General features: G+C 49.4%; 1 protein-coding gene across 2 annotated transcripts in view; it reads right to left on the reverse strand.

The window, feature by feature from the left end:
- The window catches only part of RGL1 (ral guanine nucleotide dissociation stimulator like 1), a 225,632-nt gene that overhangs the window by 25,763 nt on the left and 184,598 nt on the right, over positions 1 to 15,271 (reverse strand). For both annotated transcript variants that reach the window (XM_036272600.1, XM_036272601.1), the window contains 4 exons: positions 14,036 to 14,160; positions 12,083 to 12,298; positions 8,464 to 8,567; positions 5,269 to 5,353 (listed from right to left, as the gene is read on the reverse strand). In XM_036272600.1, coding sequence (XP_036128493.1) covers positions 5,269 to 5,353; positions 8,464 to 8,567; positions 12,083 to 12,298; positions 14,036 to 14,160 — 530 coding nt within the window. The remainder of the gene's footprint in view (positions 1 to 5,268; positions 5,354 to 8,463; positions 8,568 to 12,082; positions 12,299 to 14,035; positions 14,161 to 15,271) is intronic.

Consider the following 15,271-nt stretch of genomic DNA (forward strand, 5'->3'; position numbering starts at 1 on the left):
TGAAAGAAAAGGGACTTTCTGTGGTATTTCTTAGCTAAGTGAAACTGCTGTCCGGAAGCTCGCTGAGGAAGTCCAGCACCGAGGCCGGCACGGGTCTGGGAGGCCAGACCGCCCCCTCCTCCCGCCAGTCCTCCGGGGTTGCCTCTCGGGTTCAGAGCTGTCACACATCCATCCCTCCTCGGCGCCTGAGGACCGACAGCTGTCCTTTCCCTCCGCCTGGCTGTTGTAACAACAAACTCTTTTAAACTCTTCTACATAATGACTAATCTTGAGTTTGCTGACTGAACATAAAGTGTTTTCCGTTTTGTGGTTTCAGTCTCAAGTTCTCATTTTCCAGGAACTGCATGAATGGAAGGCGAGTTGCACAAGGCAGTAGCGTACACCCTCCACATGCGTCCCCCTGAGTCGGTTTCCCGGGTTTATTACGTTTCCATAGCATGTGACCTTCCACCACTGTGCGGCTGCAGAAGGATCTTTCTCAGTGACTTGGCCCTTCGGATGGCAGGGAGGTTTCAGTGATCTCCTATCCCCTCTCCAGCCTCCCCCCAGCTCCCTCTCCAGCCTGCGCCCAGCTCCCTCTCCGGCCTCCCCCAGCTCCCTCTCCGGCCTCCTCCAGCTCCCTCTCCGGCCTCCCCCAGCTCCCTCTCCGGCCTTCGCCCAGCTCCCTCTCCGGCCTCCTCCAGCTCCCTCTCCGGCCTCCCCCAGCTCCCTCTCAGGCCTTCGCCCAGGTCCCTCTCCGGCCTCCCCCAGCTCCCTCTCCACCCTTCCCCAGCTCCCTCTCCACCCTTCCCCAGCTCCCTCTCCAGCCTCCTCCAGCTCCCTCTCCGGCCTTCGCCCAGCTCCCTCTCCGGCCTCCCCCAGCTCCCTCTCCGGCCTCCCCCAGCTCCCTCTCCGGCCTCCCCCAGCTCCCTCTCCGGCCTCCGCCCAGCTCCCTCTCCGGCCTCCCCCAGCTCCCTCTCCGGCCTCCCCCAGCTCCCTCTCCGGCCTCCCCCAGCTCCCTCTCCGGCCTCCGCCCAGCTCCCTCTCCGGCCTCCCCCAGCTCCCTCTCCGGCCTTCGCCCAGGTCCGTGTACACCGCTGCGGACAGAACCCAGCGTGACTGACTGTCCGCCGTAATTCTCCTATGACAAGGGATCATCAAGAACATCATCGTTTAATAATCTCCTTCTTATCGTGTGTCCTGGGCTCAGTGAAAGTGGCCTCAACTGTGCCATTTCCTGTGCTAGGGGGCCGTGAGGCCTCCCGGATTCTTGAGCATTGTCTTGGAGAAATCAATTCCGACTGGTATAAGCGTGTCCATCTCCCCTTCCACTTCCTTCTGGCTCCCTTCCACTTTCTTAATCACGGGCAGAAATAACGTACGGAAATTACTGCAGATATACCTAAAATTCTTACAAAGGATTTCGGAAAAGTTAGAAGGCTCCTGAGAGTCACAGAATAGCAGGTGGGAGGCGCCTTCGAAGAGCATGAAGACAGACCACCGCTCGCTGGTGGAGGGACAAAGACCTGAGGCAGGAAGGACAGCCCGTCCCTGCTGGCCAGCTGGCCAGTGCTGGTCTTCCAAACGAGGTGTCCGCTGAAACCCCACCATTGGCCACAGCCCAGCTTCAGTCTTTCTTCCTCAGCCCTAGCTCCTCTGCTCTGCGACGTCCCACCAGCCCAGGCCCTCGGCGCCCTCGGAGCTTCTGACGGGCTGGGGCTGCGTCACGCTGTTCCTCCTGCACGCTGTTCCTCTCTGCTCCTCGCGCGCCGTGCTCAGCAGCTCTTCTCTGCCAGAGTCGTCTTGCTTTAGCCCTACTCAGTCTGTGCAAATACTATCCAGCCCCAAGACCTTAACCATCGCCTGTGTTTGGGTGGATTCCAAATCTCTCCCTCCATGAGCGTCCCACTACCTCCCACTCTCATCCCTCCCGCTCTCTGCCCACTTCTCACCGAGTCTCAGCTTCTCTCTCCATCTTCAGCCGAGTTCAGCTGCCCTCATCCCTCCTGCTCCTGGCCTCAGAGGGGCCTCTTCTACTAGGGCCTACACAGCTGAGGCTCCTTCTCAGTAAATGTACACTGAGTTACAGCTCAGAACCTAGTGGTGAAGATTTGCATAGGTCTGCACAGTCCTGACACTCTCCTGACCCAACTCTGACTCTGATGTGTTTGGGGCTTCACTGAACAGTAGTTGGTCTGTGCCAGAGCCAAACTCCTGGGCCTTCCTAGAAGTCGTCTGTGTTGCTTCAACCAGGAAGAAGTCTCACCAGAGTCCCGAGAACCAAGGAGGTTGGTGGTGTTCCGCTTCCCTGTTATTGTGAAATTTGTGGAGTCTACAATTCACCTACTTAGCATTACCTAAGTCCCAGAAATCATAAGGAGGCAATGGGTTTAAGATCATCTTTGAGGCAAATAAAAACATTTTTTCCCAACAAAAGGAAAACCATAGATTCTTGCTAATTATTATGTTCCCTCAGTCATAATATTATGGAGTTGGCACATTACAGGGGAGGGGAGGGGAGGGGAGGGGAGGGGAGGAGAGAGGAGAGGAGCCACTTAACAGCAGGATTACGCAGCCACAGTCGGCCTAAGCCCAGGAGGGCAAGTTGGAAACAGGCCAGCGGTGGTTCTTTTCACAGTGGTTTTCTGGGAACTGACATACCTTGATTTCATTTGTCACCACTGTGCTGAGAATTAACACCCAGGATCACATATTTCATGAGAAGGAATGATCAACAAAGATGATGGAAAGAGACCTGTGTGTACATATGCCGTGGCCCAAACACTCCACTATCATTAATGACAATGCACAGACTACATGCATTCATAGCCAAGTGTTTCATTTCTGTGGGATTGGGGCCACACATAACAACTTTAACCAAGAGCACTGCGCTAAACTTCTTCTGTTAGAAAAGGTTTATGGGACCTCTCATGTCCAGATACAGCTTTGCTTCTAAGGTTTCAGCCGGAGGACCGTCGCCAGGCGATGCGCTGCACACATCCGATGTGTCTCCTTTGCGAGGGGAACTCACAGCCGCTGCGAGCTGAATGTGCGGCTCCAGTTAGTCTACTTCCTGTCATCGACAGGGAGACCACTGAGCCATGGCCTCCCAACCAGATGAGTGTCCACTGCAAGTCTGCAGACTGAGGCGAATGTGAAGCAGGGAGCAGGAACATGACCTCAGCAATCACTGTTTAGTGTGCATTAAGCAGGTAGCTCAAATCCAAAGTCAGACATCAGCAAAAAGTGCCCTGCTCGTACCGTCTTCTCCAAAAAGGGCTCCCAGTGGGCAAGTTGTTAAAGTCATGTGAATCACAAGACTCACCAATGCATGCAGTCAAACCTAGTTTCTGAACACTTGTACATGGCAGGCACTGTGTTCGGCGTTAGGGATATGCCGTGGAGAACAACCCAGCCCCTGCCTGAAAGAGGCTGATAGGCCAGTCGGGAGGCGGGTGAAGCACACGGGCAGTTCCGACGGAGCTCACGAGAAGTGCTAGGCCAGAGGGAGGGCAGGCTGCTGGAGCTCACGCGGGAACCTAACCAGCCCAGAGAGAATCCAGGCAGGCTGCCTGAAGGCGAGCCGACGCTGAATCAGGAGGATGAGCAGGACTGAGCAGGAGGACAGTTGGGAAGACATAACAGAGGCCCCGAGGAGAAGGACTCATCATCTGTGCTGAGAATTAAGTTATCAACCAGGTGCCTTTTCTCAGTCACCCCATCTCCACTTGACTGTCACTCCTGTTCCAAGTGTCGGCCCTAAGGTCCCAAGTGCAGCTTGTGCTTCATTCATTTTCACTGGTTATGCATACTTGGGTTTCATATGTATATAGCTTGCCAAATACTAAAAATAACTTACACTTGTGTAGTGCTTGCAAATATTGCATCTTAATCTTCAAAAGCCTTCCAGGAGGTTGGTAGACTAAATGCTATTATTGTCTCCAATTTACAGATCAGGAGTAAGGACAAGAACTCTATCTTCCAACTGCCCAGTGCAGGGCTTGCTCTCTGGTGGCACGTCTCACACTCTTCTGTAATTGTCCACGTCCCTCCCTCCCTCCCCCATGAGACTGTAATCTCAAGATCAGAGACTCCCTTCAATGTGGTTGTACTTCCAACAACTATGACACAGTGAACACTCAATCAATACTTGCCGAAGTGCTGATTTACCTCCTCTATGAAGGGGTCCCCGACCTACGTTGTCCCTACTCCCAAGTGGTCAGAAGAAACAGTTGCATGCCGAAGTGATGAAGCACAGGATGTAGAGTCTCACCAGGTTGTATCCACATTGGGCTCCACCACCTGCCAGGGGTGTGCCTTGGGGTATGTGACTTACCTGAGTCTTGGCTACTTGCAAAATGAGTATAATAAGATCTACTTTACAGAAAGGCTGTGAAGATAGTATCTGCTCTATGTTCACCTCTGATGAATGTTCTCAGCCTGTTATTTGTGCCTCTGACTTATTCTCATTTAGTGTCTTTCTCCACCAGCTAGAAGGTGACCTCTTGAAAACAGGATCTGCGTTAGCCATCCTCGTACCCCCCGAGGCTGGTCCAGTGCTTTACAAGTATCCGGAGTGCCACACAAGTCTGGAGCAGTTCAACGAGGCACGCTATAACTTTACCTCGCCCAGAGTTCAGAAGTCAGCACTCACTTGGCGTTCAATAAATATTGCTGAATGACAGATTGTGCAACTTAGTCCAAATAAAGGATGTGGAATTGCTGGCTCGGCCTCTGTCATTCTAGACGTTTTGCTGAGAAGAAATATTCCGGGGCCTCTTACCCACCTAACTGCCAGCACTTGGTATTTGCAGAGCAGCTTGTTAAAGAGGGACACCAAGTTTCACAATCTGGTTGCATAACAGTAAAGCCGAGGAGCCGGACTTTGAATTTTCTCAGTCCCGAGCTTCTTAGATGAGGCATTAAGAAAACAAAGAGTCTGCCTTCTGGTCGCTCAGGCTTCTCGTTGGCCTGCGGGCACTTAAGGAGCCTCCCTGCGAGCCACTGTTCCCGTGAATGGATTCCTGAACTATCAGGAGCGCTATCCCCAGCCCTGGCCGGTGTGGCTCAACGGTTAGAGCATCGGCCCGCAGACCAAAGGGTCGCGGGCTCGATTCTGGTCAAGCGTGCGTACGGGAAGCAACCAGTCGATGTGTCTCTCTCACACTGATGTTTTTCTTTTCCCTCCCTCCCACTCTCTCTAAAAAAAATCAATGGAAACAACTCCTCGGGTGAGGCTTAACAACAACAAAAGAGAATGCTACCCTGCACCCTTTCCCAGGGCCTCACCTTCATCAGTAGCTCCCGGCTGGTCAAATGGTTGTTGTGGTCCGAGAAGATATGTGACAGTTCTTCAAACATGAGTATGCGCTCTCTGTAAGAGGGATCAAGAAACATCGAGAAATGAAGTTAGAAAACCCAACACCTTCCACCCAGCTGTCCTCAGCACCTCTGGCTACCGAGGGTCATGGTGATCTCATGATCAGTGAGTGATATGAGCAGATGAAACCAATGACCTTTTTCATGTAGGGTGGCTTTTTTTTTTAAGTGGGTATGATCACCTGTGTGAGGAGAGGAATCTTTTCTAACCATGTGTTTTATAATCACAAAACTAGATTGCTAAATTGGAAAATTAAGTTGCTTGATGGGACACGTTCTCTTCAGCAGATTTTTAAAAATCTACCTTGGCAACACACACGTGGCCCCGTGGACCTGAGAAATCATCTTGGCCAGTCTCCTCACTTTAGAGATGGAGATGCCAGGGGCAGGGATTTGCCCAGGTTTCCACTCCAGGTACAGAACAGAACCCGTGTCCCGAACCGCAGGCCAGTGTTCTTACTCTTGGGGGCCGAGTAGATGGCGGGATGGACTCAGGAGTCAGAGGAGGTGGGTTCCAATCCCAGCTCTGCCACTCACTCGCCACGTGATTGTGGACAAGTTGCTTATCTTTCCTGAGATCCACTTTCTCCTCTGTACAGAGGACACAGCAACAGTCCCCTGCGGGACTGCTGTGCCGTCGGCAGAGGCACACGGTAGACAGCCCACCCTGTCCTCGTCCCTTTCAGTCCGCTGCAGCTCCGTGGCCTCGCGTTTCTCTCTCCACACCCCTCCAGGGTGACTGAGCGCACAGGTCCGAAGGCAAAGAGCCCACGGGGCCGATGTCATTCTACTTGCCACACTTTATCATGAGAGCGCCACTGTTAAATGGTTACTATGGTCATTTACTTGTTTCAAAATGAGTGCAATCTGGCTTTCGTAATTAAGAAAGCCGTGAAAGCTATTTATATTTTGGAAAAATAATTAAGAAATTGATTACATGTCAGCCTAAATAAAGAGAAATGAACAGATATCTTCCCTGTCCACTAAGAGCTATCATCATAAAGGATTACAGGGGAAATGACAACCAGATAAGCTCTCTTAACCCTGTCACTTGAATTTAGCGATAGGAACTCCGTGCGGCTGACACGGGAGGGTCTTCTCTAAGGGACTGTGACACTTCTGTATCATCCCCGCTAAAAAGTGAGCCAGCAGCACAACTAAGAAACAAACCAGACACCCATGTTGCACAGAATGTGTCTCTGAGGTTTATTTTGTGGGTGTGCTTTTTTCATCGTTTAAAAAAAGCCCTGGCCGGTTTGGCTCAGCAGTTGGAGCGTCGGCCTGTGGACCAGAGAGTCCCGGGGTTTGTTTCCGCTGGGGGCACGTACCAAAAAAAAAAACCAACCCAGCTGGAAGAATGGACTTTCTCATATTAACCAAGGAGATTAAAATACAAGTCCACTCATTTTTTTTATCTGTGTTTTAGCCTCAGATTTGCTGTGGAAGAAATCTTTGGCTGGCTAAGTGGCTTTTCACAGTATTCTGTTTATCGACCACCCTGACTGCGATCAGAGAAGGCTGCAAGCACGCAGGGCTGCATCTCAGCGCCTGACCACCCCTCTGCCTTTGATGCCACAGTCGGGGAGCAATGAGAAGGGAAGGAGTTGGAGTTGGGGGTGTTGAGGATGAGGACCCTGTAGACATTGACCTTCCCGTTTTTCTCCCCAGGGCTTATTATCTAATAATTTTATGGAACCCATATCTTTCTTCTCATTTATGTGCAGAGGTTAATCAATCAACTAATCTCTTTCACAGAGTCACCTTGATTATTCAAACTAATTAAGAGCAGAGAGAGCCAAGTGAAGAGCGGTGATTAAGAAAATGGCTATGGACTTTGAGAAGCCTATCTGCGATGCTTCTGCGGAGAGATAACAGCATCGTAAACAGAGCGGGCGCTCTGGAGTCCACGTGGCAGTGGTTTCGACAGCTCTGTAACATCAGGCGGTCAGATCGTCCACTTCAATTTCTTCTTCCCTTTACCATCAAAGAATTATGTGATAAATCATTTGACTTCTCCCAAGCAGTCTTCCTCCGATTGGGAATATGAGCTCATCGGTAACCTTGAGCTCTCTGGCACTCACTTTCAGCGTACGTCTGTGAAACTGTGGTTTACCAATCTGGGTCTCTTGCACGTTTGGATACTGTCAGTCCCTTTGGGCTTAATCAGCTCTGAGTGAGTTGATGAAACTCGGTACTAGACTTGCTCTAAGGACCAAACCCACCAATTTCACAAGAGCAAGCCTGCCTAGGGAGCCAGCTGGCCTCTCTCTTGGTGGAACCGACGACAGCGCATACAGTACAGACTGTAAACAGTTTGCACGTTCCTCCCTGATGAGCCTGCCTTCTTGATCAGCTCAAGCCTTGGCAGACCTGGTGAATGTGACTGGCCTAGTCTGCAGCCAGGACACACTCCCAGCCTCTGAATCCATACTGCGATGGGACCAGAAGGGCCTTCTCACTCACCCTCCCCTCCTTTGCAGAAAGTTCTCTGGTCTACAAGCAAAGCACTGGAAATGGGGAAGAGGGAGGGGGGTGTGTGAAATAATAAGGGTATTAAATTGTTAATTACTTCAAAGGTTGTACCAAGAAATATGGAGAAAAACAATAGGAAGGCACACTTGGAGGTGGTGAGCATCACTGAGCGAGCCTTTCCTATGCCAAAGCGGAAACTAACTCAGTGCCTTCCCGTTGAGCGGCAAGAACAACGTCCAGTCTGCACACACTGTCCCTCACATCTTGGAATAGCTTGGGGCTTCGGAATGGGGCAGAAAAATAACCAGAAATAATGGCAGATGGCTGTACCTTCACCACTCCACAACCTGATCCCTCAAAATCCAGATGATAAGCACATCCATCCTTAACATGGTCCCTGCTGCCCACGACCTTGGCTCTGGCACACACCGAGAACGAGAGTGATCTCGGCGGCGGCCCTGCCTCCCACGCCTCAGTGCTTATGCCTACAGCGCGCCCTGCCCGGACCGCACAGAGGCCTTCGGGTATGTTTCCCTCGTTACATAATATGAGCTTTGAAGGTGAGGACCCACCATTGAGGCAGCAATTAATCACCCCAGCCGAAGAAAGTCCAGCCGACACTTGGGGACTTACTTTGGGACAGCAGCCCAGGTCTTTCTTAACCGATAGATGGAATTGGACTGCAGGGCCGAAACGATGGCCCTCAAGGAGGAAAAGTTCTTCAGAATTCTGCATTCCTGTATGAGAGTGATTAAGACATAAAAGGCATTTAAATATCAATAACGCAGTGAGTCGGTGTTTCCTGCCTCAGAGGTCTCACAGCTGCTCTGAATTCTCACCACTAACTAGGCAGCTGTATAAATACTGAACATCAAAACGCGGCTCCTTCTCCCACCCCCGGCACTGAAACACTTTATAGATGTTGGCACTGTACGCTTGTTTTTCTCTCCTTTAATATATTTTTTGCGTTGTTGTTACAGTTTTATAGTTTCCAGCTTTCCTAGTAAAAACACAACTGGAGGTGAGTCTGCGGAGGTACGGTGCAGAAAGCAAACTTTATTCTGCGGAGCGCGCGCAGATGCCCTAAAAATACACATGAAAGAGCGCGGTATCCGTCAGACCCCGAAGCGAGCGGGCAGCAGCCGCTTTGAGGTCAGATGGTATCAAACATCTCATGACCAACCCTTGTCCAGAGAGGTGTATATAACTTGGCAATAAAAATTCACCACAAGTTGAACTTTGGCTTTTATGTTCTTAGCCAAGAGGGAATATTTTTATACACATTCATTTAGTTTCAAATTGGCTTGTGCCACAATCATAAACATTCAGAAACACCTTGGTACTTCAATGTTTCCAAAATAGCTTGGGCTTTTAAAATCAAATTCATTTTGGCAGCGTTCAAAAACAAAATAGAAAGAGAACAGGAAACATTCTGGATGTCATTTTGTGGGTAAGGAGAAAGGCTCCCTGATTCCGAAACTTAAGCTGCCACAGGGAGTCTACGGGCTCAGCAGCCAGTGACCGCGGAGTCCAAGGTCTGCTGGATGAATGGCAGGGACAGCACAACAGTCAGGAAGAGGATCCCACGCCGGGCGGGCACGGGGAAGGGGCAACGTAGGGAGAGTGGACTGTGCCTTGTCAAAGGAGAACTTCCCAGCCAGGCATGGGGGAACGTTCCATCCACTGTTTACCATTAAGGACGCTGCCGTGAGCTGGGGTTGGCTTTGTGCAGAACATCTGGGGAGCCCCAGAGTGGCTGGGCATAAATGCACACTTTAAAAGATCATTTCACAGAGCAACGCTAATCCTGCCTACGAAGGAAAAACAGCATTCTCGAATCAAGCATGCCAAAATCTGGCTACTTAGAACTGTGCCAAACGAACCAACCCTCAAACATTTTCTTCAGAGTAAATGTCAAAATACTTGACAAAAGTCAAGCCCACTCTTCTTAAATGTCTGAATGCCTCCCCCTTTTTGAGAGAGTGAGAACGTGAGAGAGACAGAGAGAGAGAGACAGAGACAGAGAGACAGAGACAGAGAGAGAGACAGAGAGAGAGCGCGCATGAGCACTAGCTCTGAATTACAGTCTGGAAACCACGAGCGTGATTGGCTCAACAAAGGTTCTGAATCCAAAATTATGTTCCCAAAACTAGGAAACTTGCAATAAATAAAGGAACTCAGGCACGGATCCTTCATGCAAATTATAATAAACATATGGAACACATTATTCAGAGAAGGCATAAGCCAAGGGTTTAAAGGAGTGGAAAAGGCATCGGGGCTCGTTTCTAGAAAAGGAGGTACCTTCCAGGACATAGGACACAAAAGTCAAAATGTAGCAGGGAAGCCCGTCCAAGAAAATATAGTCACGTTTGGTCAGAAATTTTCTCTGCCTGTAAAATTATCAGTTTTCAAGCATCCTCTCTATAGAAATGGACTGTGATTATAATGCAGAAGAAGTAAAATACATCCTGGCAGGAAACCAGCTGTGAGGTTCACTGTTGTACGTGAGCCCACACAATTTCAAGGGGCACAAATGCTCGACGTGAGGCAACTGCTTCACTGAGAGTGAAGGCCCTTGGCTTGGAAGCACGTGCTACGGGATCTGGAATATGCTTCAAATCATTCAACTCGTACTTCTTATTATCACATAAATGCACGATTTATATTTAATTGGGACCAAAAGCCATAGTTTGAGCCGCACTGTTTTACACACAAATGCTACATTCTTGCTATAGGTGTGCTAAGCAGCTGGATGGATTAAAGGCAGACCGACTCTTTTCTTTCTTTGGAAACGTGTACAGGACTGCAAATGATATAGCATTTATGGCAAGAAAAATTTCTTTCTTATCATTTTAGGAAGACAGAGAAATCCCGTTCTCTCTATCATACTCTATCAGAACTTCTTTTTGTAGCTTTTACTTGTTGAGAAATCATAAGCTCAGTTCAGGAAAAAAAAAAAAATCGACATTGCATGAGATATGCTTTGTTTCTTCCTTTTTTCATATACTAACAAAGCCTGTGGTAACAAACCACCTAAAAACTCAAAATAAGGCAACTTCTCTGGTACAATTATGACCCTGCTCTTTAACTCGAGACAACTAAAACGAATGTAAAAAGAGAGAGAATGCAAAATCTTAAGCATTGTGCCCGGTAGAGGCTTAACGAAGAAAATACGTATGATGGGATGGCAAAGCAAAATATTGTTGTTGAGGGGTGGCCCATGTAGCCCAGAACATGGACTAGTAAGATATTTACATAATAATTATTTTTCAAAATCATTAGATAGCTTTTGCTGATATAATTTCTTCTACCGAGGAAAAAAAAAATCTTGCCCAATTTTCCAATACCCAGAGTCCTATCTATGATTCAAGCTAAATCCCAAAGCCAGCCCGCCCGTAAAGCCCTCCTGATCACCCATCGGGGGTTCTCCTCCCTCACCCCTGCCCACTCCCCTGCCCGGGCCGAGGTAAGGCCAGCATCTCTTAGCTTCCTTGTTTGACTGCAGACTCCTGCAGGACCAAATTAATTGCGTTTATCCTATCTCTGTCCCCAAAATACATAAGATGGTAGCTTATGTGCAGTTAGGAGTGCATGAAACATTCGGTGACCAGTGGACTCAATACTGTTCTCCTCTTCCCAATGCTGAAGTACTGAGGGTCGTATGGGATATTGGCAGCTGATCCAAGAGGACCAAATGACATTCAGCAAAACGTAATTCAGGCCTAGGCTAGACCCTGCCCCTCCAGCGTCACACAGAAGGCTCTGGAAAAGCCCCAGATTCCCATGACAGCTGTGCGTCTCAGTCCTGCAGGGAAACAGGCTCAGGACTCCGAGAAGGTACTGGCTGCTCAAGTCCGCAGGGACAGAGTGCGTGGGCAACCACTCCGGGCTGAGGAGCGGTCTGTTTGACACTTAGACTATCTGTTCATATTTACTGAACACGGGACAGACTGACAGTCTGTGATTACGAAAGAAAAATCAGATGGAGTGCCTCAGCCTGGAGAAGCAGCCGTGCGGGGTTCCAGGAGCAAAAAGAAGTCAGCAAAAAGAAACAGGAAAAGGGGAAAAATAAATAAGCTCCCAAGTTAAGAAAGGCAGCTTTTCTCACTTCAGAAGAACAACAATAACAGTCACGAAACCCAATGGACCCTCACATACGGTCTTTCAACCAAACAGAAACCATTTAAACACAGTGATGACGTTGTCTCCAATATCGACTAAACAGAAAGAATATTTAAAAACAGACAATTACATGAGCAATGTTAATCCACTTCTCGATGACTCTGGCTCTCTGCTGAGTTTTGAGTTCTTTTCCCCCCAGGATGGTGCTGACAACGCATTTGGTGAGGGTATTAAACTGAGAGATGGTGGCGCGGATCGTAGGAGCCAAATGTTTGTTTTCCTTCTTATCCCTTTGAGACCAAATGCAGCCCAGGCAGTGGTGAGGCACTACTTTCTTGAACAGTTGCTGGAACAAAAGAGGAGTTGACTTTAAGGACGACACAGACATTTCATGTGGCAAAGCGCGTCATCTGTAAACTGCTATTTTTTTGAATGGACAAGTCATCCTTTTCTTTTTTTTTTTTTTTAAATCCTCACCCGAGGATATTTTTCCATTTTTTGTACAGATAGAGTGGGAGGGAGAGAGAGGAAGGGAGAGAGAGTGAGAAACATCGATGTGAAGGGACACATCGAGTGGCTGCCACCCGCACGACCAACCAGGGCCGGGGACAAACTGCAACCGAAGTATGTGCCCTTAGCGGGAACCGAACCCAGGTCTCTCTGGACCGCAGGCCGACGCTCTAACCGCTGAGCCAAACTGGCCAGGGCCAAGTCATCCTTTTCTACTTGATTTGTCTCATGGTGTTCATTTCAACAGACCAAAGTAAATAATTAAGATATAAACTGATCAGAAAAGCCCCCATGTTCTTTCTAAATCTGCTCAGCTGAAGAAATGAAACACAGTGATCCAAAGAAAATGTCAATGCCCAAAACCATGTTGAATGTTCTGTCTTGGAAGGAAAGCCAAGTAAAATCTATGCTACTAATTTTAAAAAGGCGATTAAGATTATTTTTGATTTCTCACTTTGTAAGTTTTATAAATGTCTGAATGCTACACTGTACACCTGAAACTACCGTAATACTGTTTGTCAACTGTAACTGAAAAAAAAATTTAATTCTTTGAAGATTTTGACCTCAAAATCATAACCATGGTGTTTGCTGGGCACTCGTGATCAGGAACTGTCTGTGATACGTCGGAATCACAGACACCTGAAAAGCGATCCGCCGAAGTACAACGCAAGCAACGGCCATCGACGTCACTGTTTCACAGAAGCATATAAAGGGAAAAGCTGCGCAACCTCACACAGCAAAAGGAATAATGTGGGGTTTGAAGGCTGGCTTCCAGGGCTTTGCCTAAATGTCATAAGCAGTGATGCTTCCCGTCTTCCTCCTATGCTATCATGTGGAACAATCACAAATTTGTTGGACAATCGGATTCACATTTGTACACCAACTCGACACAAGATGCACGGGGTGTCTGTAAAAGGAGAGAACACTTAGACTTACCTGACAGCCCACTGGTGTACTCTGGGAGCTCATGTGCATGCTCACTACATGGAAACTGCAACTTTCTTCCCTGCTTTCTCCAAAGTGGTCAGTGCAGAGGAGCCCGAACAATGGTGATCATTCATAATAGTCCTGTTTTCTTTAACTGGCATTTATCAGCTAAGACTGAGCTATGAAATGTGGCTGACGTACTCAAATGTGTATGACGTAATCAAAAATACAAAGCTGACCCCAGCTTCAAAGGTGCAAGAGGCACACGTGAGAACGAGCTGCCACAGAGTCGTGTGGATTCGGTGGATTAATTTCATCCTCACTTATACTCTGCCCCTTATACAATCCGCCACATAAACAGCTCAGAGCCTGAACTATTTATGCATTTAAAGGGAGAGAAATACCCATGGGACCGGGTAGATTTTGTTTCACTAGGATTAACATTCTTGTTTCCCTCCGTGTATTGAGTGCCAAGGGAAAAGCACCTTCCCCAGAGTTGCAGAAGCGCTTGGGCCTGAATGGTCCAGATGACCGGTTCCGCCACACCTTCACTCCATGTTTACAGCGCAGCCTCTCTCAAGGGTGCGACAAGATGCAAATCGCATCCCCCGCCCTCCCAGGCGCCCGGGGTTAAGCGGAGACCTACTGCGTCCATGTAGGTCAGCTGCTCTGCCACGAGATCTTCTGAGAAGCACGTGAATTCCGCGGGCCCTCCAGCCTCCGGCTCCTCTTCCTCCTCCAGGCGGCAGGAGATGGTGCTGGAAAACGCGTCTGTGGACAGACGGGGGAAATGAGTTATTGGGGCCGCTGTCTAGGGCTTGTTCATAGGGCGCAGCGGAACTTGTCTCGGAGGGAGGAAGGCAAACGGTCCAGCGAGCTGCAGGGGGCCGAGCAAGCGCAGTGCGTGTGCGTGGAACAGAGAGGGCTTCGCGTCGCTGCTGCTTCCTGGAGTCTCAGTCTAGAGGCCTCGTGCCTTTGACAAACCCTTGGCTCCTGGGCCCAGGCCAGAGCCAGGCTAGGCCAAGCCTAGAGAGAAGCTGGGCTACGTGCAGGCGGTGCCCTCACCTTGGGGTCCCTCAGACCCTCTGGTCAGCTCAAGGACCAACTACTTCCTGAACCCCAAATACTCCATTCTTAACTCCTGGGCCCCGGACAACCAGAAGCTGAGAAGGACAGGGCGGAAAGGGAGGGCAGGCTTTGGGGAGTAAAATGGGCCGATCTGGTGTCAGAAATGCTGATGAAGTCCTCAGAAGACCTGGAGTAGCAGCCTTCAGCTTCCACCTCAAGTGAAAGGTGCCCGAAGTAGAATAGTCTTAAATGAAATTCAGCCCTGGCCGGTGGCCCCGCTGGTTGGAGTGTTGTCCCGTACACCAACAGGCTGCAGGTCTATTCCCGGTCAGGGCACAGCGCAGGGTGCAGGTTGGAACTGATCTCCGGCCAGGGTGCAGACGGGAGGCCACAGATTGATGTCTCTCTCTCTCTCTCCCCCCCTTCTTCTCTCTCTAAAAATCAATAAAAACATATCCTTGGGTGAGGATTTAAAAAAAATTTTTTTAAATCCTAAATTCACTTTGAGCCGTACTAGAGATGAGATTATCAATTAGTCAAGTTACATAGGGCACAGACTGAGTAAAGATCCGTGTGAGCACTACCTAGACTCCCAGTCAAAGCTGGGGGACCCCGCACATGGAGCAGGACCCCAGGCTCCATGCTGAAGACCAGAGCTGGAGGAAGTCTGACCGGGACCCCCAGCTCCCGTCCCGGGAACCTTTCCCCAGTTCCTGGGTGGATTCCCCGTCCCGGCCCGTCCACACTCCTTGCTCTCTTCTCTGTTCGATCTTTTCTCAAGGAGAAACACCTAGCTCTGCTCAGTTACAGCTTA

Source organism: Molossus molossus, unplaced genomic scaffold (genome assembly GCF_014108415.1).
Source record: "Molossus molossus isolate mMolMol1 unplaced genomic scaffold, mMolMol1.p scaffold_m16_p_20, whole genome shotgun sequence".
In the NCBI taxonomy this organism is placed as follows: Eukaryota; Metazoa; Chordata; class Mammalia; order Chiroptera; family Molossidae; genus Molossus; species Molossus molossus.